General features: G+C 43.0%; 1 protein-coding gene across 3 annotated transcripts in view; it reads right to left on the bottom strand.

Moving 5' to 3' along the window:
• The window catches only part of DOCK11 (dedicator of cytokinesis 11), a 192,094-nt gene that overhangs the window by 69,122 nt on the left and 96,309 nt on the right, over window positions 1-26,663 (bottom strand). For 2 of the 3 annotated variants that reach the window (XM_064574500.1, XM_064574498.1), the window contains exons 20-33: window positions 26,393-26,516; window positions 22,424-22,545; window positions 21,696-21,782; window positions 19,818-19,907; window positions 14,056-14,174; window positions 12,512-12,581; window positions 12,305-12,430; window positions 11,300-11,371; window positions 10,430-10,576; window positions 8,126-8,209; window positions 7,170-7,281; window positions 6,610-6,648; window positions 4,871-5,049; window positions 23-139 (exon numbers count right to left, since the gene is read on the bottom strand). In XM_064574500.1, coding sequence (XP_064430570.1) covers window positions 23-139; window positions 4,871-5,049; window positions 6,610-6,648; window positions 7,170-7,281; window positions 8,126-8,209; window positions 10,430-10,576; window positions 11,300-11,371; window positions 12,305-12,430; window positions 12,512-12,581; window positions 14,056-14,174; window positions 19,818-19,907; window positions 21,696-21,782; window positions 22,424-22,545; window positions 26,393-26,516 — 1,488 coding nt within the window. The remainder of the gene's footprint in view (window positions 1-22; window positions 140-4,870; window positions 5,050-6,609; window positions 6,649-7,169; window positions 7,282-8,125; window positions 8,210-10,429; window positions 10,577-11,299; window positions 11,372-12,304; window positions 12,431-12,511; window positions 12,582-14,055; window positions 14,175-19,817; window positions 19,908-21,695; window positions 21,783-22,423; window positions 22,546-26,392; window positions 26,517-26,663) is intronic. The other variant, XM_064574499.1, reaches the window with a different exon arrangement.

Here is a 26,663-nt window from a genome sequence, read left to right as displayed (position 1 = left end):
GTGGAAACACATTACTACTTACAGAATTAGGCAAGGCTGCACAAGAATACAAGGTATCTCGACCTGCTAACCGCTGTATATTTTCCAAGAGCAGTCCAACAAATGGTAGGTACAATTGTGCTATTTTGGCCTGTTGGTTCTGAAAAATAATTACCCAAAGCTTAGGAGGTATATAATATGTCTATTTCACAAATAAAGCTGGCCCCATCTATCAGTTTCAAGACTCAAAGTGGGCTAATATCCACAACGAATTAGTGAAGCATGAGGCTATTTATACTTACGAGTCTCAAAACTAATTGCCACACAACTTTCTTGGTCTTTGGATTTTTACACGATACAGAGTCAAATCACATCCCTCAATAACTGCATAAAGTAAAAGGCAAAAGTTCACTCTTTTAAAAATAGCGGTTGACCTAGAAAGCAGATAACATCAGTCCTATTCTTCAACTCCAGTGAGGGTTGAGTTTTCATGAGCACAGGGATGGTGTCTATCTTGTTCACCACTTCAACCCCAGTGCCTGGGCAGATAGGAGGTGCTCAATACACATTAGCTGAATAAATGAATCAGTGGAAGAAGTGAAAAAAATGGTGAGTTACTGGGGCGCCCAGGTGGCTCAGTCAGCTGGGCGGCCGATTCTTGGTTTCGGCTCAGGTCAGGATCTCGGGGCCCTGGGATTGAGTCCCACATGGGGCTCTGCACTCAGCACAGAGTCTGCTTCAGGATTCGCTCCCTCTGCCCCTCCCCCTCTTCTCTTTCTCTCAAATAAATCTTTTTAAAAAATGGTGAGTTACTCTATTCCTTAAATTAACATTTTTTTTGTTTTGATCAGCGCGATTAAGATAATGTGATCTTGGCCCCTTGAGTCAATTGTAAGACTTGGGAGATATATTTGTAAATAAATATATTTATCTCCTGGCCACTAGTAGTCTTAATGTGGTACCTCTTATATGAAAATGTATTTATTGCTTCTCTCAGCTCTAGACATTCCTCATGTGACACATACATACACTCGAGTCAGCAAAAACAGTGGATGTAATGGCATCAAAGTTGCCCTTCACATTTCATGACTCTGGGAGGTTTTTCCAGAGACTTAGAGAGGGCCTCTAGGGCTCAATAGTCAACATACAGAATACAGAAGATCAATAGTATCTCCTCGTTGCTTGGATTTGCATTTGTTATTCAGGTTGAACAATTTCCCATATTGTTCAATTATTTCTGGGACTCTGAGCCAGATTGTGCTGATGGGCACAGAGGTCTGAGAACCAACTTCCCACCCAAGGCAGGAATGGCCCTTCCCTGCATCCCTGACAGATGGTTCACTTTCACACTCCAGCCTTTTCCTGGATTCTGTTAGAAGGGTCCTTTAGCTGCTTTACTCCTTGTAAGTTCTACCTGCTAGGTACAGCTCTGGCCTCTGGGACTACAGAGAGTAAGGCTACTTCCCACTTTTACATGGCAACTCTTCCAATAGTTAAAGAGAGCTACCACAAATCAGCTTAATTCATTCTTCGCGAGGCTAAATGGCCCTAATGCCTTTCCTTTGTTCTTCACGTGGCTTTGGTTTTAAGACTTTTTCCCCTAGCGTGGTCACCTGTTTTTGGCAGTTCTGTAGTTTTCCACTGTGGATCTGACAGGCACTATAGTTTCGTGGCTAAGAACACAGATTTTGGATTTTATACTTGTATGAATTCCCAGTCTCCTGTTACCATTCCTTGACTGTGATCACATCACTGAGCCACAGGTTTCTCTTTCGTAAAATGCGGATAATAATAATAATGCTATTAATTCAAGTGAGGTATTTAATAGTGTCTGACATGCGAGTCCTCGTAAATTTAAGCTGTCATTATTAATACTATAGCTTCGAGATGGGAGTCCACTTTCGTTTGATAGTGAGCACTAGGGAAAGAGCTAATACAACTCTCTCAGGGGAACAGGAACACAGGAAAACATACAGTGTAAAATATATTAAGCTTTGCCTGCACAAAAGATAGAAAACAACCTAAGAATCTATTACTAGAAGACAGTTTAAAATAAGGCATAATCCAGGGGCGCCTGGCTGGCTCAGCGTGTAACTCTTGATCTCAGGGTTGTGAGTTCAAGCCCTACATTGGGTGTGGAGCCTACTTAAAAAATAAATGAAATAAAATGAGGTATATCGATATGATGGAATAATATGCAGGGTTTTTTTTTTTTAATGTGGTAGATCTAATCTTCAGGATGTACTGTTAGGTAAAAAAAAAAGAAAAATGCATAATGGTTCCCACATATGTGTGTGTATATACATATATTTATATATATAGGCTTGTGCATGGACAAAGTAGAAGTATGTATAGGAAACTGATAAGAGTAGCTACTGCTGGAGAGATGAATTGGGACATGGGGATAACAAATGGGAGAGAGGCATTTTTTAACCATGTACGTGGATTACTAAAAAAAAAAAAAAAACAAACCAGTGGGGAGGTGGGGAGTGGGGGGGAAGGGGGGGAGAAGGGAAAAAAATTGTTCCACAGCCCAAGTCGAAACTGCAATTCTCTTAGGTATTAACATCACTTGCAGTGGGTACGGGAACAGATACAGACCTCAGGGCAAACAGCAGCTGCTGGACATTTTTGTTCTGAGTCGAGAAGAGGTCTCATAGTTATTATAACAAGTTAGGAGATCTCCCAAAGCAGTTTCTGAGTAGCACATAATAGGGACCAGTGACATCTTGATAATTTCATTAGACGAGGGGCCAAAGAGTAGCAACATGGTTGAGGGGGTGTGACTAGGGTCTCTCAAAAGCAGACTTTCCATAGGAAGCATTTTCTTCCTTGACTGTATATTTATTTGGGGTGACTTCGGGGGGAGCCCATAAAAATTACGGGAGCCTAGGGGCACCTGGGTGGCTCAGTCAGTTGAGCGGCTGCCTTCAGCTCGGGTCATGATCCCAGGGTCCTGGGATTGAGCCCCGTGTAGGGCTCCCTGCTCAGCGGGAAGTCTGCTTCTCCCTCTCCCACTCCCCCTGCTTGTGTTCTCTCTCTCGCTGCGTCTCTGTCAAATAAATAAATAAAATCTTTTTTAAAAAGTTAAAAAAAAATTATGGGAGCCTAAAGCATCCATCTCTATCCTTACCTTGGCGTCACCATTAATGGTGAACATGTTTTACTTGAATGTATTTGACAAATGACCCCTTACTCAGTCCACCTGTGAATTCTTTGGACCCAGCAGAGAAAGGAATTAAAGCTTTGGTTAACAAGGCCCATGAAGCAAAGTTCTATCAGAAAGAATCCTATACTCATGTAACAGCTGTTTAAAGCTTTTGAACAAAGAGAAAAGGGATTTAGAAGTCACTGAAGGGGTAATGAGCTTGGCATTTCAATCTTTCCCACGCTCCCAAACCTCAAATACTCAAGTAGGCGTAGTGTTGAACTTTTACAGATAACAAGAGTTACGTGTGTGTGTGTATACTGTAACATCTCAGAATTTTAAAAAGGGAATAATGTCCAAATATGTGATAGGAAATATTTAAAATTCCACCTCTAGATAAGACACTAGCGAAATCCCATTTTCCTGCACTTTCATCTGAAGAGGCAGAGGTAAATAACACAGTTTCCTGCTTTGGGGAGGGGAAGTTCATTTTGTGCTTTTCCCATGAATCCCTTGAAATCACAGCTAGAGACATTTTCCTCCCCGTTGCCTAAGATCCTTTTCTGCACTACTAGACATAAGCAGCAGTTCACCAGAACCCAGTGGTAACTGGCAGTTTTAAAGGTTTGACAAAGCTTGGGTGGAATGGCTGACCTTTGAGATATCTTTTCATTTAGATGTATTATACTGGTTACCTTGCATTACGTCAATATCGACATTCACAACAAAAGAAAATAGCACATATATATGGAGCAATGGGAATATGTTACTATAGTTATAATGTGACAGAAACCAATGCAAACTGCGGTGAGTAACAAATAACATCTTAACGCTGAGTTTAAATCTACTTTAGGATAGAATCACATGAAGAAAACCAGCAAAATGTGTAAGAAAAAAAAAAAACTTTGGAATTAAAGAACTATAACTAGATGTAGCTGGCAGGCATCTTCTGTTTATCAAGGACAAATGGGAATACTGTAGAAAAAGAATAAGCTCTATCTCCAAGTCAGCTTTCCCAAGTGATGACAATAATAAACGATATCCTAATTTTGATTTGTATTGGAATGTAAAAACCAAAGGACAAACTATTAATTATGAAATAATATGATGTCACCTTGAGGCATTTGATTCTAGGTACGTAAGTTAGGTTATTCTAAATCCACAGTTTGCGAACTCCTTTTTTAAGCCCATAGGGTTTAATGTTAATAAGATCTGAATATATATGTTAAAGGTGCAGCAAACAACAACTATAGCTATGGTCTTCACACACAGACACTGTGCAATGTCTATAAGGTTTATAGCCACACCTACATTTTTTCAATAAGAAGAAAATCTTCGTATTACGTATTTCATATTTGACCCAGTTAACATGTCTTACTATTAATCACTTAATCAATAATACAACTGATTTAGGGATATATATTTGAGGATGTATACTAAGAAATATACTTGAAAGAGTCCACATGGCTACATCCATATATGATTTTTCTTAAAGTCGAATTAGCTTATGTAACAACTCATGAGGTAGTTATGTTGTTCTTTACACGATTTGAGAAACCAGTGTTTTTCTTCAATAGTTAACTGAACAGTATTTTTAAAACCCAATCATTTGATACTGAAACAAATCTTATTCATAAAAGTTCATCGATGCTCATATTATGTGCCTTACTGAACACATCATCTTTAATGTAAAATCTTAACAGAAATTTACTACTGTGATACTGATTAGATGGGCATCCTTACCTTGTGTTGGTATCTAGTGTCAAATGCATGTTTTATCAAAAGATTCTTTATGACAGAGATAGCTGTATATCTGATCTCATAATTGTCTTGAAGAGCAATGGAGGTTTCCCTCAGAAGTAAACCAACCAAGAAGTGATGCTTGCAATATTCATCTGATAAACTGTATTCAAGATTTGAATCTGCAGTACAATGAAATGGAAAACCCATTTATAAAAGTAATCAAAAATTCCCTTGACATTAAAATACCATATTTATTATTTAGTGATATGTGATCATGCTAGCAAGAGCTATAATTTTATTCTGAACGAATGTGAACAATTCTTTTGTCATGTAGAATGAGCATGCAAAATTTTTACAAGACAGGCACACTCACAATTAGGGCTGTAGGATAGCCTTAATGATCATTTCAGTCGGTAAAATAGTCCCTAGATTCCTTTTTCCTAGATTCTTTTCAATTCTTAGGAGTCTTAAGATTGAACCCGGAATTAAAGAATACTCTGTTTGGCAATATCTTAACACATGTCTTTGTATCCGAAGAGATTTCGTGACAACTACAAATTGGACGGATTCTATACAACGATACTTGAATTACTTATCTGTTTACACTTGTGAAGTAGGAAAAGGAAGAAAAAGACAACTGAATCATTCTAATGGTATTACCTATGGACTGTTCTAGTAAATGTCACATACCGGCCCGAATACAACGGGATACAGGAACAGTAAGAAAAACAGCCTCATCTCACTCCCAATTCATCAGCAGGCAAGTACAGATCTTTGACTTCAGAAAATCACCACTTCACTTCAAACTATGTCTTTCACTCCCTTTTAGACCTCAGTCCATTTTAAATCCCAGCTGCTAATATCCTGGTTGGGGCCTGCCCCATAACTACTCCCAAGGGACTGTGATCAAGTTTAGTCATTTCTACCATAGATTTTCACAATCTTTATTTATTATTATTTATTTATTTTACTTATTTCCTCTCTTCTACCCTTGTATTTAATTAAGCTGTAAAGCTAAAGGATATGTTTTCTAAATACTTTTTCTTCACTTTCACTGGCTCCAATTCAGTGACTAACACCCCACTAACACACACACACACACACACACAGACACACACACACACACCGACCCACCCACCCACACCATCGCTCAACAGCTACTCCCTTGGAGACCAAGGCAGCCAATTTTCTTCTTGCCCTGGCTCATCCTCTTTTGTGAATCCCGAGCACTTTCCGCACACGAGGGCCAGTCATGACTAACCCAGGTGGCTCTATCCGGATAGATTCTGCAATGGCAGTTAAGTTTTTTTGTTTTTTTTTTGGTTTTTTGGTTTTTTACTTCAGTGATTTGAATACATCCAATCGGGTACTTTCCTCCAAACCTTCAAAACTGCAGCCAAACAGTCATTAGACAGGGTCAGAGAGGAGGGAGGCAAGCCTGGGCAAGAGGACACACACTTAAAGAACAGATACACCCTCTGCTCCCCACGCTGCATTGAGCAGGAACTTATTTTCAAGCGGATTCCTCTAACAATCAATGTGTAAGCTGATTATAAAAGGAAACAAATAATAAAACCAATACTCCTTGGTTTGCTGAGTCCATTAGGCTAAAGCCTCACTGTGGCTAGGGAGATTTGAAAAGCAAACAAAGCCCCTCCCCCCGTCCATCTTAGCCATTCATCAAATCAATTGTTTTTAAAGACAGTGAACTACTTGAGAGTGAACCGAGTTAAACCTACCTACTGAAGTCAAACGGTCCACCGCAAATGAAAAAAAATCTAATTAATATATGAAAAGAAAAGGGACAAATAAAAAACATAGTAACATAAGAATAGTGCTACATAGCAAAGCATTCAATAAAACTAGCAATGGAGTTAACTGAAGGCATTTCATACATTTAATACATACGACAAATTACAATTCCACTCTGCTTTTATGCTTCTCTTTTGAGGTTCCTTTCAGTGGAAATGCATTTCTATGGTTTGTTTTTTTGTTTTTTAATTCGGTCTCATGTAAGAGTTCAAACACTATTACAGAAAGCAATTTTACGACTATCTGACATCTCTGGCTAAGGAGTCATTGATGTAATAATGCACCTGATTTCTCCACGCTGTGACTACCATCACTGACACTAAGAAGCAAGTGTGGAATACTGTTAATGAATGTGTCTTCGGACAGTTAACGATTCTGAGGTTACCTTTCAATTCACGGTTTGCCCAGAAAACAGTACTCTACGCTAGCGCTAGCCCCCCCCAAAAGAAAACCACAATTTCGAGTGATGGAAAATGCAAATACATACCTTGAACACGCTGGAGTTTAGGTTTTGCAAATGCCATTGGCAAATTCAGAGGAATGTAATGTTCGTGATTGCAAACTGTTTGCAGAAATTCAAACTTGTATTCAGCCAGAACCTAAATGGAAAGAAGCTACACATGAACTCCCTTTTTCATCGGCATTTACTGTTTTAATAATTAAACACAGGCCATTCCTTTCCCAAACAGAAGTGTTCAGGGTTTTACGCACACCTTGAGATGCGACCTGCGCAGGAAAGAGTTAACACAGCAGGCTCTCCTTTTAAAGCAAGCCTGCTCGCAAGGTTGGTTGCTGGCTGGCATTTGGGAAATTGGATTTTGAAATGCTCGCTACATGATAAGGTTCTGCCTTCTCTCCCAGCCTGCTCAGACTGTTGGTACAAACAATGTGATTTATTGTGAACACCTGCTTTCTTTCCCTTTCCTGCCTCTGGAATTTTGACCGGTCTCCAGTACATGGCCAGCCCCCCAGAAACAACCAAAACTCCAAGTCTCACAAGGGCTTCCCAGCACAGCACTGTTGCACGCGTGTGTCTGTATTTTCGCTGCTAGAGGACGGCTGTGCTCCGTGTGACCTTCACGGGAGGGAGGACGGGCCCTCGGGAAGCCTGCATGAGAACAGCCGAGGACTCCCCTAAATGTGTTTTTCCCTTACTGTTCCAGCTGTGTATCCTCACTGTGTCACCGTCATGAATCTTTAGCTGGGACTAAGACTGCCATAACTATACTCTGAGTCCTGTGAGTCTTTCCAGTGCACCCCGGAACATGTGGGTGGTCTCGGGGACTCCCCAAACACTACCCAATACCCCCTGCTTTGAGGTACAGCTATACTCAAAGAACCTAAATAAAAACAGCAGCTCCAAGTCCTCCGGAGAAAAAATATCACCCTTGGTCTCATGCTCTGATGCCTGACGGCCGCCACGGGAACGTCCTTATAACTTACCTTGGGATCTTTGGGGCTGAATCCAGATATGTAGTCGTTTATCAAATTGAAAACAAATCCTCTATCCATTAGCGTCAGGCAGCGCTACAGAAACCAAACAAAAGGAACGGTGACATAATTCTGGAAGTCTGGCAAGGACAGCTTTTTAAAGTTTTCAAATTTGTTCCGCATGAAGGGCATGGCATTCTCACTTTTACAGACAATAGAATAATGGCTTTCAGAGTTTTACTGTAGGTGACTTAAAGAAGAAGATAAAGGACAAGTGATTTATTGTTGGAATAGGGTCCCAACTGTACAATTTTCATATAGAGATGGACAGATGCGCATATATATACACAAATACACATAGATCTATAAGCATACATATGTATGTATATAAACACATAAACACATATACATACACATACACATACGTATAATCTATTCAGCTACTCTGTCTCATTTTGGTCAACTCTAAAAGCTCAAAGTGAAGCATACAGTGGTCAGTTAGCTCTAAAAGTGGGGTTTGGCTAGGGCAACATTTCAGACCCAAAGAGAAGGCTCTCCTGTGTTCTGTGACGTCTTGGCCCATTAATACAGCCCTCTCCCGTGACCGCCCTCACCGCTGTCCAGAGGTGCCTGCTGGCCTCCTCCTAGTTAAGGCTCTCATTACCGGGCAAGCATACAACTCCAGGAAGCCTCTGAATCAGTGTGCACCCATCATCTCTCCATCCATCTGCTTCCAGATTCATCTCTAAGTCCAAGCCCTAATCATGTCACCTTCCCTCCCAAGAACTTTCAATACTTCCCTATAGTCTTTAATATAATTTCCAACTCCTCAGCCTGGCATTCAAGGACACTCACAATGTCGTCCCAACCTCCTTCGCCTGTTTTACCGCCCGATACAGCTCATCTGCTCATTATCTGCTCCGGATGCGCTGTGTATTCCCAACTCCGGGTCTGTGCTCAGGCCAGGCCTGGCTAGGAATCTGCCGAATCCTACCGATTCCTCAATGTTCAGATGAAATCCCATCTTCCTGAGCCACGTTGGCCCACAAGTCCCTTGTCAAACATTTTCTTCTACGCTACCTTGTGTTTTACTTATTAGTTCCCTGTCTTTTTACCTAGATAGGACAATAGGAAGTCTCTCTTTCTCTTTATGTTCTCCACAGGGCCCACACTATCCCTATGAAATACAAGGAACTCCAGATTTGATCAACCAACCGTTTGCATCTCATTTCTCATGGGGATTGAGTTTCTCCCTCTCCCTCTGCCTGCCGCTCTGCCTACTTGTGCTCTCTGTCTCTCTGTCAAATAAATAAATAAATAAATCTTAAAATAAAATAAAATAAAAATTTTAAAAATTAAAAAAATAAAGGCATATATTTGAAAAAACATCATGTGAAATGAGCAAAACATGCCTTCCGGCTAAATCACCTGTGTGGGACTTCTGATTTAATTAGCCATTTCAGTGGGGGGCTAAAAAGAAAATCAAAGCAGACTGTTTCTTTTTTTTTTTTTAAGATATTTTATTTATTTATTTGAGAGCAAGAACAAGGGGCGGGCAGCAGGCAGAGGGAGAGGGAGAAGCAGACTCCCCGCTGAGCAGGGAGCCCAATGGGGGGCCCGATCCCAGGACCCTAGGATCACAACCTGAGCCGAAGGCAGACGCTTAACCGACTGAGCCACTCAGGCGCCCAAACTGGGCTGTTTGACTGATGGAGTGATTTAGTCAAAAGTTTCTCCAGGGGTGCCTGGGTGGCTCAGTCAGTTAAGTGTCTGCCTTCGGCTCAGGTCGTGATCCTAGGGTCAAGCCCCAAATCTGGTTCTCTGCTCAGTGGGGAGCCTGCTTCTCCGTCTCTCTCTGCCCTTCCCTCCCCGCCTCCCCGCCCCGGCTTGTGCTCTCTCTCTCTCTCATGTTGCTTGTGCTCTCTCTCTCTCTCGAATGTCACCTGTGCGACTCTCTCTGTCGAATAAATAAGTAAAATCTTAAAAAAAAGTTTTCTTGGGTGCCTGGGTGGCTCAATTGGTTAAGCGACTGCCTTTGGCTCAGGTCATGATCCTGGAGTCCCTGGATCGAGTCCCGCATCGGGCTCCCTGCTCAGCGGGGAGCCTGCTTCTGCCTCTGACCCTGCCCCCTCTCATGTGCTCTCTCTTTCTCATTCTCTCTGTCTCAAATAAATAAATAAAATCTTTAAAAAAAAAAAAGTTTTCTTATGCAGACCTAGCTGAGTCTCTAGAAAGTGGGCAATTTTTTTCTTTGGCTTTAAAGACCATATTGATGAAGAATAATTCCTTACCACGTTCCGGCTGCTTTTAACTCACCTTCAGGAAGCTAGCCAAACTATAATTGACATTTCGGGACTCATCGGGAATCTCGGCATAGCGAATAGTCACGTGGGGAATTATTGCGAGAAGCAACGAATGTAAGACATGATGATATGTCTCTGGAAATCTCTGGCCTCTGGGAAGCTTAAATTAAATAGGCATAGCAAAAAGTCAGAGTCGCAAAAGGTCTAAATCGATTGCCATTCTTATTTTCAAACACTTTCTAGACATAAATGTGTTCAACTGGAGTAGAACTTTTCTCCCAACTTAAAAATGACATTGCTAGTTCAATGTACACTTCAGATTATCATAGGAACTATCTGGACCTCGAATAATATAACTGACTGAAATCATCAACAAGCCAACTTTGGAATCATGTTCCTGAGATGCAGACACACCCCAGGCTTTCATTCCATTTTTTTTTCCCTGACACACAAAGAATTCATGTATCCATGCATCTCTATTTCGGTAAACCTACTCTGAAAAGTCTGTAAAAATGGTAAATACAAGGTGACTGTCTTCCACTTCACAAATCTGAACTCTAGAATTCCTATAACCAAGAAAATGTTTCAACACAGACATGTTTAAGCTACAAGATAAGGGGAAAGCTTCAAAGAAAATGCATTTTACATGGCAAATAACTAATAGGAAAGAAGGTATGTCCAAGAGTCTCCGAGGACTTTGAAAATGCATAAACTGTCAGACCTCAGATTTATGCAATACATTTAACGCTTTTTTTTAAAGGCAAAATTGAAAAAGCGAAGGGCTAAGGGCCCTTTAGTATAAGAGGATTTGCATGTCACTGCTACCTATGAGTAAGATTAGCCTTCTTTGCCTATGTTAAATATTATTCTTGAGCCTACTTACCTTAATTTTATTCTCTTCCAACAAGTATGTGGCCATAGACTTTGCAATAATTTCAAAAAAAACCCATGAGTACTAAAATAAACAAACAAATAAATAAAATCAATTTTTAATAGTTATCCAAATCCTGAAGCTTAGCAAAGCTGGACAAATCAATATGGATCTTATCTCTGAACTTTAACAACATTTTAAAAGTGATTGCAATTCACTATCGAAGTTCCACAAAATACCTTTAAATTGCATTGCCAAAAAGGTAATATTGTACCTCAGGGCCGGCTGCTAAGGTACAAGGAGCCTGTGGTGGGAATGCTCCACTCTGTGGGGAGGTGCATTTTATCACTGACATTGTTTTGATTTGCTTACATATGGTGCTGACGGCAAACCAACTTTTATTTTATGGTTGCTTTTCAATTCTCTACAGGCAATGAATCTTACTAGTGTCTGCACCCAGTGAGGGACCCAACCTTGCCCTTGGTACATCACTGGGGCCAGCCCAAGGAGCACAGGTGTTTGCCTAAGTCTATTTGAAAGGTAGAGAGAAGCCTCCAGCAGATATATCCTCTGGTGTCTGAAACTGAAATTCTACCATTACCAGAAATAGTAAAAATCATGACAAAAATAAGAGCCACCACTTGAACGCCTATGTGCCAGAAACGACGTGTTAAATGCTTTAGTTATATTTTAGAAGTGAGGAATTGGATGCCCAGAGCCGGTCGATAACAGGCTCCAGATCACAGAACTACTAGGTGGCGGATTCTCACCCAGGTCTTTCCTTTACACAATTCTTTCTATTACACATTTAACTGAGAACGGGGGGGGGGGGGGGGAGGGGTTGGAAGGGTGAAGAGAATGAAGAAGGTTCTGTGGAAAGCGTGAGGGAAAAGGATACATGAGCAGAGTGGTAAAGAAAGGGGGCAAATGACAAAAAGACCAGAACCCAAGTGGGAGGGTATCAAGCGAGTACATCTCCGGCTGCTTTTGTTACCCTGTTGTGTCCCGTTTCCTTACCTTTAGCAGTTTGTTTATTGCTAAAAAGTCAGCAGACTGTTTCAATATGGCAATCATTGTGGTAGCCAGGGTTTCGTGTATCAGCTGGGCCTGAGGGGCACTTGGTTTTTCAGGTCGGAAGCTATACTACAAACGAAGGAAAAGGAACCATCAGTCAAAATTCTCAAGGAAAAGAAACTGCTCCCAAAGAAAGCTTCCTCCACAAACCTTGATGAAGGATCTTAAATAATTATCCAAGCCTTCTTCATGGCACTTCGAAACGATATGTAAGAGAACCCTGAAAACACAATCGCAAAGGGCAGCGTGTCAGGCTATGGTGAATTTCCACAGTTGCACTGTCTAGCCCTAAAAATACCCCCACACTACCTGAAGTGTTAAAAGTGAGAGGATTGCAGAAAATATAATAAGATTGTCTAACAAGATTTCCGCACCTAACATGCTCAGGGCCTTGCAAAAACACTTCCCGGTTCAAAAGAAGGCTATTACGTTTTGGCAGCCCAGCTCTAAATCTCTGTGCACGTTTCAAGTAGGGTCACGGCTACTACGGGGCAAAAGACCTCCAGTGGGGTAAATACTGAAATCCCCTCCAGTGAGTAAAAGGAAAGGAAAGAGAAAGATAAAGAAAAAATGGAAAGCACATCTACAGATGGGGGAAAAGGAAGAGAGAGACAGGACGGGTATAATGGCGTGACCTGCGATTGGCAGTAAATCTAAAATTCACATACGAGACTGGCAGTGGTTCTCAAACATGATCACGCATCGGAATCACCCAGAGGGCAGAAGGCTGGGCCGCTCTCCCAGAGGTTCTGATTTTTGAGGTCTGGGGTGAAGTTCAACGACCAGCATGTTTCATCAGCTCCCAGGTGATACTGATGCTTTGTAAATTTTTGAGCAGACTGTCCCCAACAGCAGAGTAGAACAAACAGGTGCGCAGGGGTGTCGCTTAAGGCCCAGCCGGAGAGGGCGTGGCAACAGTAGAAGCAGCAAAGCCAGAAACATCCAGCACTGAGCTCTCAATGCTTTTAAGTATCCTATTTTAATTGCAAAATTCAGTGCATTTTGCCTTCTACTCTACCATATATCCTTGTTTGTTTCTATAAAAGTAATAGTCCCTCACTGTTTTTGAGTGAAAATTCATGGCTTAGGGTGACTCTGTCCAACATGAGAGCCACTAGGCACCTGTGGCTATTTAATGAAAATCGACAACAGTGAAAAGTTCAGTTCCCCAGCTGCACTAGCCCTATTTCAAGTGCTCAAAAGCTAAATGTGGCTAATGGCCACCATATTGGGCAGCACAAGTGTAGAACAATTCCACGATTGGAGAAAGTTCTATCGGACAACACTGGTCTAGGGCAATGGTTCTCAAACTCTGTTGCATTATGGAATCACCTGGATAGCTTAAAAAAATAAATAAATACTGATGCTGAAGTTCCACCCCTAGATATTCTGGTTTCATTGGTATGAATGTGGTCTGGGCACAGACCTCTTTAAAAGCTCCCCGGGTGATTCTAACATGCAGTCAGGTTTTAGAACCCCTGGTGGAGGAAAACACATTAAGTTTCTCCTATGGTTTCTGGTACCATCTATCCCTGGCAATACATGACCCCAGTCTGAAAAGCATGAAACAAGAGAAAATGGATATTAGATATCTGACTTTTGGGTTCTCGTCTGGAAGATAAATTTATAGTGAAAATGAAGAAACACAAAAAGAAACAAAAGTTGTGTCTTTGTATTTTAACACCGAAACTCACATGGTGCAGTTGATAGGAACGTCATCTTCGTGGGTCATATTTGTGAGAACCCGGAAGAGTTGCATAAGAATTACAGGTAGAAACTGTATCATGACTTGGATCTCCATGGCATGCAAACACTAAAATAAGTCATTATTAGTTATGAAAACAAACAGAAATATGATATAACTTGCAAATGTGAAACAACAAAAAAATTAAGTAATGAGAAATACATTCACTCGAATATAAGCCCACTTCGATGTGAGCTTCATAAGACAGGGGACTTTGTTTTGTTGATTCCTTTATCCACATCTCTATTTTGGCACTCAGATTTTGTTTGTGTATTTCACATTAAACACTTTATCTACCGAAGATAAAAAGTGTAACTGGGATAAAGGGGTTTTGGAATCAAGACAACTGATTGCTGGTAAACCAGCACTCCACTGGAGTGGGAGAGCAGATGTGTGTGAAGGTTCTGGAGACTGGCCTGCTGGAGTGTGTTCTACAGAACGTGGGCCATCCGTTAATCTGCTGAGAAGGTAAATGGGATGCAGTAAAGAGCATCACCCCTCTTAACTTATAACCAGTCGGTCTCCGTAACTGGCTTCACACTGGCACCACCCACAAAACGGGGGCAGCACTGCATTCAAACATCCCTACAGTACATTTCTTGCAAGTGCTAACACCCTGTCTCTAGCCATAGATACGTCAACAGCACAAAGCAGAAATGTGTTCGTATGTCTGTAGCAATGAGATGAGCAGCAACAGCTGTAAAATGTCTTTCTTCTTCCTTCCCTTCTCCCCACCTCCCCTCCTTCACTCAGGCATTCACTCAATCATTTCATCAACCAGCCAACCAAAAGGTGAAAACAAGTCTCACTGGGCACCTTGTACACCAGTTCACGGTTCATTGTGATGGGAAATGCAGAGACGGAGGAGACAAGTCTCTGGACCTAAGGAGCTCAGTATTTCTCTTTTGCTCTGTCTCTCCATCCTTAGCCTCATCATCCCTTTTCAGGACACTATCATCTATATGCGAAGCATCTCAGCCGTGACCTCTTAGTTCTGGGCAGAGTCTCTTCAGTCAGATGCATAAGGCAAGAGATCGAGCTCAAGGAACCCATGTCTATCCTTCGAGTTTTTCCTTCCTTTTGCTCCCTTTCTTCTTGCCTTACTGCCATCACCCCTCTTAACCTATAACCCAAATCGTCTAATCATTTCATAGTCGGTCTCTGTGCAGGTCGTCTTAACTCTCCACATCCACGTCTCATTTCCAAATTCATCTCCCTCCGATTTGGTTCCATCAGACCACCTCCTGCCAAAATGCCTGCGGCTCTCAACCACGGGCCACTTTGTCCCCCACGGGACATCCCCCAATGTCTGGAGACACTGGGGGTTGTCACAACTGGGGGTGCTCCTGACACCTAGTGGATAGAGGTCAGGGATGCTGCTAAACGTCCTACCATGCACTGGACAGCCACTTACCACAGAGAAACTGACCTGTCCAAAATGTCAACAGTGCCAAGCTTGAGAAACTCGGGCCTACGGTCCAAGATTACTTAAGACCCAACCTAGATTTCCAGTTGTAACACTCTTCATTCTTCATAAGGCCAAACAGGTGCCTTGACTGCTCTGGCAGTATATCTTATGCATTCCCACCTTTGTGTATTTGTTCGGTTTTTAGCCGCATCCTAGCCATCCTTCCAAGTCAAGTTGAAACCCCTACTCATTCGACAAAGGCATACTGAATGACCCTCCAAGGGCCAAGCACATCAGAAACACCTGGTTCCTCCCATCAAGCCGTTCAGAGTCTATGGGGAGAAAGACCTGGGACTAAATCTACAACACAAATGGGGTATGTACAAAATGCACGAAGGAAGAAGCAACTGAGTCCTCACGTGGGCAGAGGATGTCCAATAAGGCTTCAGAGAGGAGGCAGGTGAAAGGCAAAGTGGGATAATAGCAGGCAGAAAAGAGAGATGGGCATTCAAGGCAAAACTGATCCAGTATCGCTCCTCGGTTAATTTACTCTCAGCACAACAGCTAGAGTGTTCTTCCTCCCCCTTGTTACCGACCAAACAAACCACCATGAACAAAAGGCTGTCAAGGGCTTCCCATGCCTACATGTACCCCACCTCCCTCTCCAAGCTCATCTCATGCCACCTCCCCCCCACCCCGCAGCTGCTCACTGCACTTCTTCTTTTCCGTCCTTCTAACACCGTCGCAAGGTGTTTACGCCTGCTGCAATCATCTGTCCTCCTTTGCCACAGCTTTAGCCCCTACGCTCATTTTCCTCTCATCAATTTCTTTTCGGCTTGATGCATCATCTGCTCAGATAGCCTTCCCTGACAACTCCATCTAGAACGCACTCCTGTCATGTCGGATCCCATTCATCTGTTCTATTTTCTCCGCAACATTCATCTTGACCTCAAATTACTCATTTATAGGGCGCCTGGGTGGCTCAGATGGTTAAGCGTCTGCCTTCAGCTCAGGTCATGATCCCAGGATCCTGGGATCGAGTCCCACATCGGGCTCCCGGCTCAGCGGGGAGCCTGCTTCTCCCTCTGACCCTTGCTCCTCTCATGCTGTTTCTCTCTCGCTCTCTAAAAAATAAATAAAAATCTTTTAAAAAAATTACTCATTTATACCCTCTCTACCCCAGCGAGAGCAGGGATGTAGTCTGAATTGCTTCCCCGTCATATTCCTAGTGCCCACCGCACTATCTGGTCCATACGAGGTGCCCAGTAAGTATTTGGCGAATGACTGTATCAACGAATAAAATAAGGAACCGAAGCATTAAGATAAAGATGGGAGGCTTCTAGTCTCAGGGGTTCCTTGGTTCCCTGGACCCTTAGCACTATAACCTGGATCGTGCATTTGCTATCTATCACATATTGGTACTGCTCACTTACATTGTCATTCGACTCGTATGTGTCCTGTCTCTCTGACTGGTTTTAAGATCCTCATGGGCAATGACCCTAAGTTATTCTTCTCTGCAAGCCTCGCAGCATCTGGGAAAATACTACATACATAATAAAAGCCCAACAAGCAGGTGGCAAGTGAATTGGTGAAACAATGTCATTTATGGGGTCAACAAATAACACGGTTTGGTAGAAAGAACATGGGACCAGGAGTCAAGAGACACACGCCACAGGCTCGGCTCAGCTCAGCTCTGCTCCTTACCAGGTGAGCGACCACAGGCAAGTCCCTTCTACTTGGGCTTCAGTCTCCTTATCCGTAAAATAAAAACTCTCAAGACTCCCTTTCAGGGCTAACAGTCCCTACAGGAACTGGGCTGTTTCTGTAATCGTACAGCATTTCACTCGCTGCCACTAGAGGGCGAGCAAAGGTCACATAAATATCAGAAATTTCCACACCCTCACTTCCACACAAAAAGGAGTACTTTTTTTTTCTCCATTTTAAGACTACCAGTATATTTGAAAATGAAGCTCTGCTCTATTCCATTCTGTTAAAACTTTTACAAAGCTTCCCCACTGGAAGAAAAGCCAAAGAATTTAACAGGCTCAGCATACACACATAAACCTGGCATTCTAGACATTACCCAAGGAAAGGATTTGAGAGGTAGAGGACTGTTAGACTTCTTAATAATAATTAAGAATAACAGTCACCATTTATCAACTATCCCCCTGCTTTTATCCTTCCAACAGTATATGCTCAATATGGTAGGCGGAACGAGGCTTTATTATTATTTTTTAAAGATTTTACTTATTTATTTGACAGAGAGAGACACAGCGAGAGAGGGAACACAAGCAGGGGGAGTGGGAGAGGGAGAAGCAGGCTCCCCAGTTTAGCAGGGATCCCGATGCGGGGCTCGATCCCAGGACCCTGAGATCATGACCCGACCTGAAGGCAGACACTTAACTACTGAGCCACCCAGGCGCCCTAGAATGAGGCTTTAAAAACCCAAAGCCCATCATGTGGCTCCTCTGTTCAGCACCCTGCAAGGCTTCCCAGCTCATTGAGGGTATAATTCAAACTCCTCATCATGGCGTATGAGGCCTTCCCCAACTAGCTCCTTGGGGTCTTTGCACCTGCTGCTCCCAGCTGGCTCAGAAGTCCACCTAGCTGGCGCCCTCATTTCCCTTAGGTCTCTGGCAAGTGTCACTTTACCAGAGATCTTCTCTGACACTTTATCTAGAAGAGGGACCCCTTAGAATCTTTATTCCTCTTCAATATGTTAGGGGTTCCTTTGTGGCACTTATCACCACCTGAATGAATATATATATTCATTTCTTTGTTTATTGTTCATCTGCCTCCACAAGAAAGTAAGCCCCTCGACAATGGGGATGTTGTCTGTTTTCTTCATTTATATTCCAAACACTTAGAATGATGCCTGGCCCATAGAAAGCCTCAAGAATTCAGTGTAGACTCAAGGATTACTATACTCTATAGTAGATGCCCTATCTCACTTAAGCTTCAAAACCACCCTAACAAGGTGGCGTTGCTGGTTATCTCTATGTGACAGATGAAGAAACAAAGGCTTGGAGTAGTTCAGGAACTTGGCCAAGGTCAATCCCAGGGCCAATAAGGGACAGGTCTGGGACACACACTGGGTGAATGATTCCAGAACCCATCCGTATTATCTCATCTCCTACTACCTCTCTGAAAGAAATGCACGTTTTTATTTCCTGAGAATGGCATTAAGTAGTAACATGTGTCCAAAGGGAAATCCTGTAGAGATTTCACTTAAAATAAAAATTCCTGGGGTGCCTGGGTGGCTCAGTCATTAAGCGTCTGCTTTCGGCTCAGGTCATGGTCCCAGGGTCCTGGGATCAAGCCCTGCCCTGCATTGGGTTCCCTGCTCCGTGGGGAGTCTGCTTCTCCTTCTCCCACTCCCCCTGCTTGTGTTCCCTCTCTCGCTGTGTCTTTCTCTGTCAAATAAATAAAATCTTTAAAATAAAATAAAATAAAATAATTCCTGGGACGCCTGGGTGGCTCAGTCGGTGAAGCGTCTGCCTTTGGCTCAGGTTGTGATCTCAGGGTCCTGGGATTGAGCCCCGCATTGGGCTCCCTGCTCAGCAGGGAGTCTGCTTCTCCCTCTGTCTACCACTCCCCCTGCTCCTGCTCTGTATCTCTCTCTCTGACAAATAAATAAAATCTTTAAAAGAGTCTCATAAAAAATAAATAAAATAAAATAAAATAAAAATTCCTCAGGCTTGCCATGGCTGACCTACCGAAGGAGCAACCAAAAGGAGAGTCGCTGTCAGCTAGGTCCCGTGATGTGCAATTTGGTCCTACCATGTTAGGCAATAAATGGGAGTCTTGGGTTCTCAATACATTGGACAAAATGTGGTGTTTCTTAAGACTCTTCCATGCAACATGCAGAACCGAGGTTTTTCTGTCTTTAGTTGACCCCTTTGATAATCTTTCACCCATAGACCCAGGAATCGTCATTTTATTCCAAGCAAAAGGGACTCCATTTCTCCTGACCCTTTTCCCCTCAGCACCTTTCCTGGGCAGTAAGCAGGAAGAGAAAAGACCTGAAAAAGTCAATTTATGGAACTGAAATAAACATTTTCATGAGATTTTCAGAAATATGTCGACAGATTCTAGCTACAACATTTTCTTCCTAATGTAGCAACTCTGCGGTCTGCTCCTAAATAGGCACTTGACAGAAAAGCACATAAAAGAAAATATTCTCTTGAGGGTACACAGCCCAAAGGATTTTAAGGAGTTAGTTTGATCCCCGCCCCCAATCAAAAGGTGGCAACAAGAAAGACACTAAAACCAACCCTTTTTGCAGAAAGCTGCTGTTCATTTACCTTTAAATATTTAATGAGCTCCCCCGGAACCTCTTTCGAGCCTGACAGAATCAGCTGGCAATGATGGAAGAATTTGTGCACATGGAGATCCTGAAAAACAGATGGACACGGCCATATGAAATGTGATTCCTCACCCTCAGACGCAGGCTCTCTAGCGCTCCTTCTGCCCTCATCTTGCAAACCTACCCACCAGGGTCTCCAAAGCACCCAGCCCCGGCTGCTGCAGGTACCAACATCTGTGTCCGCGTCCCTTAGTCCCCTGGACCATCACACAAAGCAGCAAAACCAGGCAAAGTGAGCATGTGCCTAAGCATACCGGGCAAGCCACAGTTTTTGCGTGACTAGTCAAACCTTCGTTTAATTCCTTTTTTGACGGGTGTAGCCTCTGAAGTTGGGCTGCTTCTACATTTTTAATGAAATGAGTAGGAATAGAGGTCTGGACTGACAGACGAAGGAAAGGGAGCAGCAGGGAGCTACCAGACAAGTCTCAGGCATTCAATGTTCAACTTACCATGGCACTTGGCTGGCGAGTGTCCAGCTGGCCTATATGGAATCTATATATCATACGCAGGCTCTGTGGACAGTGCGTACCGTATCGGGAACTGGGATAATAAGATTTGGATTTTGACCTGCTTCTTCTAATTAGTATCTGTGTGACCTTGGGTCAGTCATCTAACCCGACCAAGTTTCGGTTTCTCCATCCATGGAATGGTGAAGTGGGCAGGGGGGCCACACCAAGGAACGTGGACTGCCTCTTGTCCATCGGTGATTTTTTGAATGGTCGCTTGAGCCTTCCAACAGACATCTGACTCTAACTGCATGGCTGATAAGGCTAAGAGTAAACTGTACTAGTCATCCATGATCCACTGACTTCAAATTTCTGGGTTTGACTCCGGTCTAACGGTGAGAAAAACATCAGACAAATTCCAACAGAAGGGCAGCCTACCCAATATCACTACTCATGAAGATGGACAAGGTCATCAAAAACAATGAATGTCTGAGAACTTGTCACAGCCAAGAGGAGTCTAAGAAGATGGAACAACTACATGTAATATGCTATCCTGGATAGAATCGTGGAACAGAAAAATGTCATTAATAGGTAAAAACTAAGGAAATCTGAGTAAATACAAACCTTAGTCATTGATTATGTATCACTACTGGTTCATTAATTATAACAAACGTGTCATACTAATGAATGTAAGGGGTTAATAACAGGGAAACTAGGTGGGGCGCCTCAGTGGATCAGTTCGTTGAGCGTCTGCCTTCGGCTCAGGTCACGATCTCAGGGTCCTGGGATCGAGCCCTGGGTCGGGCTCCCCGCTCAGTGGGGAGCCTGCTTCTCCCTCTGCCCTCTGTCCCTCCCCCGGCTTGTGCTCTCTCTCTCTAAATAAATAAAATCTTTTTAAAAAATAACAGGGAAACAAGGTACAGGGTATATGGGAATTCTCTGTATTGTCCTATTTTTCTGTAAATCCCAAACTGTTCCAAAAACTAAAATTTATTTTTTTAAAGAGGTGATAAGGGCCTCCACAATCCTTTCAGACTTTTGTGAGGCTTGAATCCATTAATGGGAACAAAGGGATTCGGGGATTTGAAAGGGATTATAAAATCTGAGTTACTGCTATTAAGAATGATGTTATTACTAATGAGAAAGCCTTTGAGGTCACAATCTCTCTAAAGCCGCAGGAATCAAATATAGTCTATTCTAAACAAGAAATAGAATCGGGGGCACCTGGCTGGCGCAGTTGGAAGAGCATGCGACGCTTGACCTCGGGGTCGTGAGTTCAAGCCCCATGCTGGGTGTGGAGATTACTCAAAAATAAACAAACTTAAAGACTCAAATATCAAAATTGACAAAATTCACATGATGCAACTTACTTGAGTATAAATCGTAGACTCTAAGTGGCTTTTAATCTTCAACAAAGGCTTTGCACCGTCTACCCACTTAATATCCACATTAGATTGCTGTGGACGGAAAATAGATAGGAGTTTCTATAACATACCTATGAATAGATGAGCGACACATGACACCTTTACACATTTCAACTTTTTCCCTTTTTTTTTTTTTAACCCCAGAAACAAATGTGTTTGTGTCACACATAGGGAACTATTGGAGACAATAACCTGCCTTGAGAATAAACGGCTCCTAGATCATTTTCAATTTCCAGTGCTTTGCCGGCTGAACTTTCATAAAGTACAATAAAAATGAATTACTAAATAAATGCATTTTTAACAACGATGCACAAAATCCAAGCCTCAGCTTGTAAAACTGTTATTAGTATAACAGACACGAGGGGTGCCTGGCTGGCTCAGTCAGAAGAGCATGCGGACTCTTGGTCTCAGGGTCGTGAGTTCGAGCCCCGCGTTGGGTGGAGGGATTACTTAAAAATAAAATCTTAAAAAAAAAAAAAAAAAAAAGAATCAACAGACATGAGGTAACTTGGTCAAACTGCTCTCCAAAGTTTTCCAGCGCTCACTTTCCATACTTAGCTTTCTTGTGGACTGGTCCTCAGACCGGACTTTGTGAAGCTATCCACCAGAAGAGCGAATTCTACTTTTTAAACGTTTCATCGTGATCCCTTCAACAAACGCAGTGATTTTCCTACCCTTCTTGATTCTGCATCATTCAGATTCAAGTAGCCCGGAGGAAGATTGGCGGAAACTGGCAGCTGCTGCTCAAATGTAATGATTCTACCATCCTTCAGCAAAGGTACCCAGGCAAAGCCAACTGCCAAGACAATAATCAACCGTGAGAGATGAAACTGCAAGTGCAATTAGCTACACAGATCTCTGAATGCTGGGGAACAGGGCGGGGTGGCAATGTTTCCAGGGGTCTGTATGGGGGAGTCCACGCGGGTGGGCATCTGAATCCTGGGGAAGGAACAATGCATTTGGATGGCTTCCTAATCACAGCCTGGCCACTAATGAGTTCTCTACTCAACTTCCTGGACTATAAATTGGGAACGACACATAGTCTTTCCGCCTACTAGTTACTGAGAGACCAAAGAGAGATAATACAGGAGAATACTTAAAAAAATTTTAAAGTGCATCAGTACCATTATCTTTACCCTTTGGGGGATGAATTGTGGTAGACTTATTTTTTAAGAGTCAGAGCTCCCTCATCCATCCCTAGTGAGAGCACAGAGTCTCGGGTCTGGGACAATCTCAGCCAGCAATCAGCATGTTGCAGATTTTCTTTCAGCAACCCGACGGTGAGGGACTATGAAAAATTAAGGTCACAAGTCAAGGTCACAGCCCATATTCATACAAGGCAGTGTTCAGCTGGGCAGGTTTTCCTGATTACAGAAGGACGAGGTGTAGTAGCAGAATGCAGACGGGCCATAGTGTTTACGACTCGAATCCACTGAGAGATTTCCCCCCGTCTCTGTATTTCCTAAAAGTTCTGCTCAAAAGAGCCTCTTGGATTTCTATTAGAAAACTCATCATGTTCCAGCTAAAAAAGCCTGAGCCATCTGTATTCCTCAGGTTGAGTAGTGTCATTATTTCCATTATAGAGCTTACTCTGGACTTCAAGTGTTTGTATCTCAGCTGTAAAAAAAGCTTGCTCGGGACCAAGGTTTGGCACATGAGCGAGGATGTTGGCTGGAGAGCCCTTTTTGAAAGCCACTGCCTTCTGATTCTTGAAAATTCTTTGCGTGAGTGTGTATGTTTATACTGCGAACACAGAAGTCAACACAAATCTGGTTAGAATGTTTTCATGCACGTGTTTAATTTGGCAAATGCTTTAATTCTTCAAAGAAGACAAATATGTTGCTTTCTCTAAGGAGACTAAATGGCTTTCTCAGACTCCGAAACACGTCTGAAGGGCATCTTTACTAGCACAACTTCAGAAATCGTTTACCCAGGGCGCCTGGGTGGCTCAGTGGGTTAAGCGACTGCCTTCGGCTCAGGTCATGATCCTGGAGTCCCGGGATCGAGTCCCGCATCGGGCTCCCTGCTCGGCAGGGAGCCTGCTTCTCCCTCTGACCCTCCCCCCTCTCATGTGCTCTCTCTCTCTCTCATTCTCTCTGTCTCAAATAAATAAATAAAATCTTAAAAAAAAAAAAAAAAAGAAATGGTTTACCCAGAGCTCTTCTCTTATAAAGAGCAGAGGAAAGTAACGTGAGCACGGGAACCATTCGAAAGGACTCTGTCAGAGTAGTCAACTGAAAAAGCAGACACAAGACCGAAGGTTTCCAGTCCAGAAAAATAGGAAAATCTATTTCTTGTTCTTGGTTGAAATTTTTCCCCACAGACATGTTTATTGAGATAGAATTCAGATACCATACAGTTCGTCTATTTAAAAGTGCACCCTTCAACAGTTTTTAGCATATTCACAAAGCTGGGCATCCACTGCTACGATCTAATTCCAGAACTCTTCCATCACGCCACAAAAGAACCTCCACACCCCTTAGAAGTCACTCCCTATTTCTCCTTTCCCCCAGTCCCTGGCAACTGCTAGTCTACTTTCTGTCTCTATGGAATTGCTTAGGCAACATTTTTGCACTATGAATTAATCAGAGCGTGGCCAAGGGTGTCTCTCAGTCAAAACTCATACAGAGCACTTGGAAGCTGAGAAGGTACAGTGTCGAGCACACGCCATCTGGCTCAGGGATGTGAAGCCACTTAAGGATGGACAGTTCAAAGCGAAGAGTGGCCCACGGAATAACCATCTTGTGCTCCACCGAGCCCTTTGCCCCCTTCAGTCTAGGATTTAAATAAGGAAAGAGTAATGTGTCCTTTAGGACGTGCACGGTCTTGAGTTCCTATTGTTCTGCCAGATTTCTTCTCAACCCTCGCGGTCCCTTGCCCTGAACAAACTGCAATTCCTGTGGAGACAGAGAACAGGACCACACGATCCATAAGGGCAACTTTCTACTACTTCAGTCTGGCTGCCTGGCGGGCTTCACTCAGATGTCTCACCGGCACCTCAAACTCAACATCAGTCCAAAACCTATGATTCCCCACTACCCTGTGATTTTGCTACTTGCAAGTTCCTTCTTTCCAGTGTTGAAGCTTCACTGCTAACTCTGAATTCTCTCTCTAGTTACCAACCATTTGTCAGACCCGATATATTCTTCTTCTGCAGTCCCTTTCTCTCCATCCCCTGGCTACTGCCGTAGGGTGGCCCCCTTTCCCCCTGGACCTCTGAAGTAACCCCTAACTGGCGTTTCTTCCTTCTTTCTCACTCCAACGCCCTCCGCCATCTCATCGCTGCCGGCGGAAGAGCTCTTACCGGTGTTTACAGCCCTTCGATAGTTCCATGCTGGTGACAGAATACAGTCAAATCCACAGCCTGGCATTCAAGGCTTTCCATGATCTGGTGCCTCCTTTTCAACCTGACGTCCTGTTGATTCCCCTCCCAACACCTGGTGCTATGGTCCTACTGAACTTACGCGTGGTTCCCTGTCCATATCCCTCAACACTCGGCCTCTGGACAAGCTCTTCCGTTATCCTGGAATCTACCTTCCTGCCATCACTGCATTGTCAAACTCTACTTAGCCCGTTTAAGGCCTCACCCCAAACCCCATCTCCTCCTGGGAGCCTTCCCAGATTCCCAGCCACTTGTCCCTCCAACCAGTCGAAGTAATAACTCACTCTTCCCGGAGATTATACAGTACCGCTTTCTTGGTAGCTACTACTTTCTATCTTGTCTGATGGTTGTCTTATAGATCTCATTTCCCCTGCTAGACCATAGGCTCACTGAAGATGAGATCTATGTTTGAGTCTCCACTGTATTCTCCTTAGTACTTATCATAATGTCTCATACATAAGAAATATGCAGACTTATTTGGTGAATGAATGAATGCAGGAATGAATGAATGAATGAATGAATGAATGAATGAATGAATGAATTTCAGACTGATCCAGGCTAGCTTGGATCTGAATCCCAGGGCCTCCTGACATTTATCTAGTGGCGGTGACACACACAATGTTTATAGGGCTTCTGTGTTCTCCTAAAGGATGCTTCCCACTGGTTTATCTAAAGCTTTGCTGGATGGGACCAGGACTGGCCCTTCACTACTAGCGTTTATTCCGATTCATTAAATCTGTTCTGTTCTCACTAGAACCAGGTGGGTCCCCAATCTCCCTCAGGCTCAAATATACCCCTGGGCTCTGGGCTTACTTCCTACTTCCTTAGCGAGACAGACTGGAAAGTTCTGGTTGCTGGGCCATTCTACTTAAAAGAAATGATGGTCGGGGCGCCTGGGTGGCTCAGTCATTAAGCGTCTGCCTTCGGCTCAGGTCTTGATCCCAGGGTCCTGGGATCGGGCCCCACATCAGGCTCCCTGCTCAGCGGGAAGCCTGCTTCTCCTTCTCCCACTCCCCCCTGCTTGTGTTCCCTCTCTCACTGTCTCTCTCTCGTCAAATAAATAAATAAAATCTTTAAAAAAAAAAAAGAAATGATGGTCAAATGAACCTATAATTCATCTTTCACCAGTGAACTTTTTAACTCAGAAATGTACATTTTGGTGAGGGGAAGAAGTGGTTTGCAGCTTGAGGAAAAGAGGTTACATTCTAGACAATTCCATCTCAAATAGCTGTAGAAAGAGACTTTGAAAGAGTACACGTACCTGGAGTTTCAACTGTGTCTTGCTTTTTGGTTGTTCCCTTTGTATTAATTTCACAACTCACATGATAAAAAGTAAAAAGCAAATGATGTTTTTGATGCAGGTGAATGGGAAGCTCGATTTTAATCTGAAATGACAGCAAAATCACACATCGCATTTTGTTTTGTTTTCATTGTCAAGCTGGACAGTCAGACCTTTAGTTCAATTTCATCATACTTTTCCAATGACATATTTTTTCTCAACAACAAGCCAAGTCCTCAAGTAATAGGTATCA

This window comes from Mirounga angustirostris, unplaced genomic scaffold (genome assembly GCF_029215605.1).
Source record: "Mirounga angustirostris isolate CCGP_5_RB_7025 unplaced genomic scaffold, mMirAng1.0.hap1 SCAF_11, whole genome shotgun sequence".
Classification (NCBI taxonomy): domain Eukaryota; kingdom Metazoa; phylum Chordata; class Mammalia; order Carnivora; family Phocidae; genus Mirounga; species Mirounga angustirostris.
Note: the sequence above shows the minus strand (reverse complement) of the source record. Positions and strands in the feature narration are given on the sequence as shown.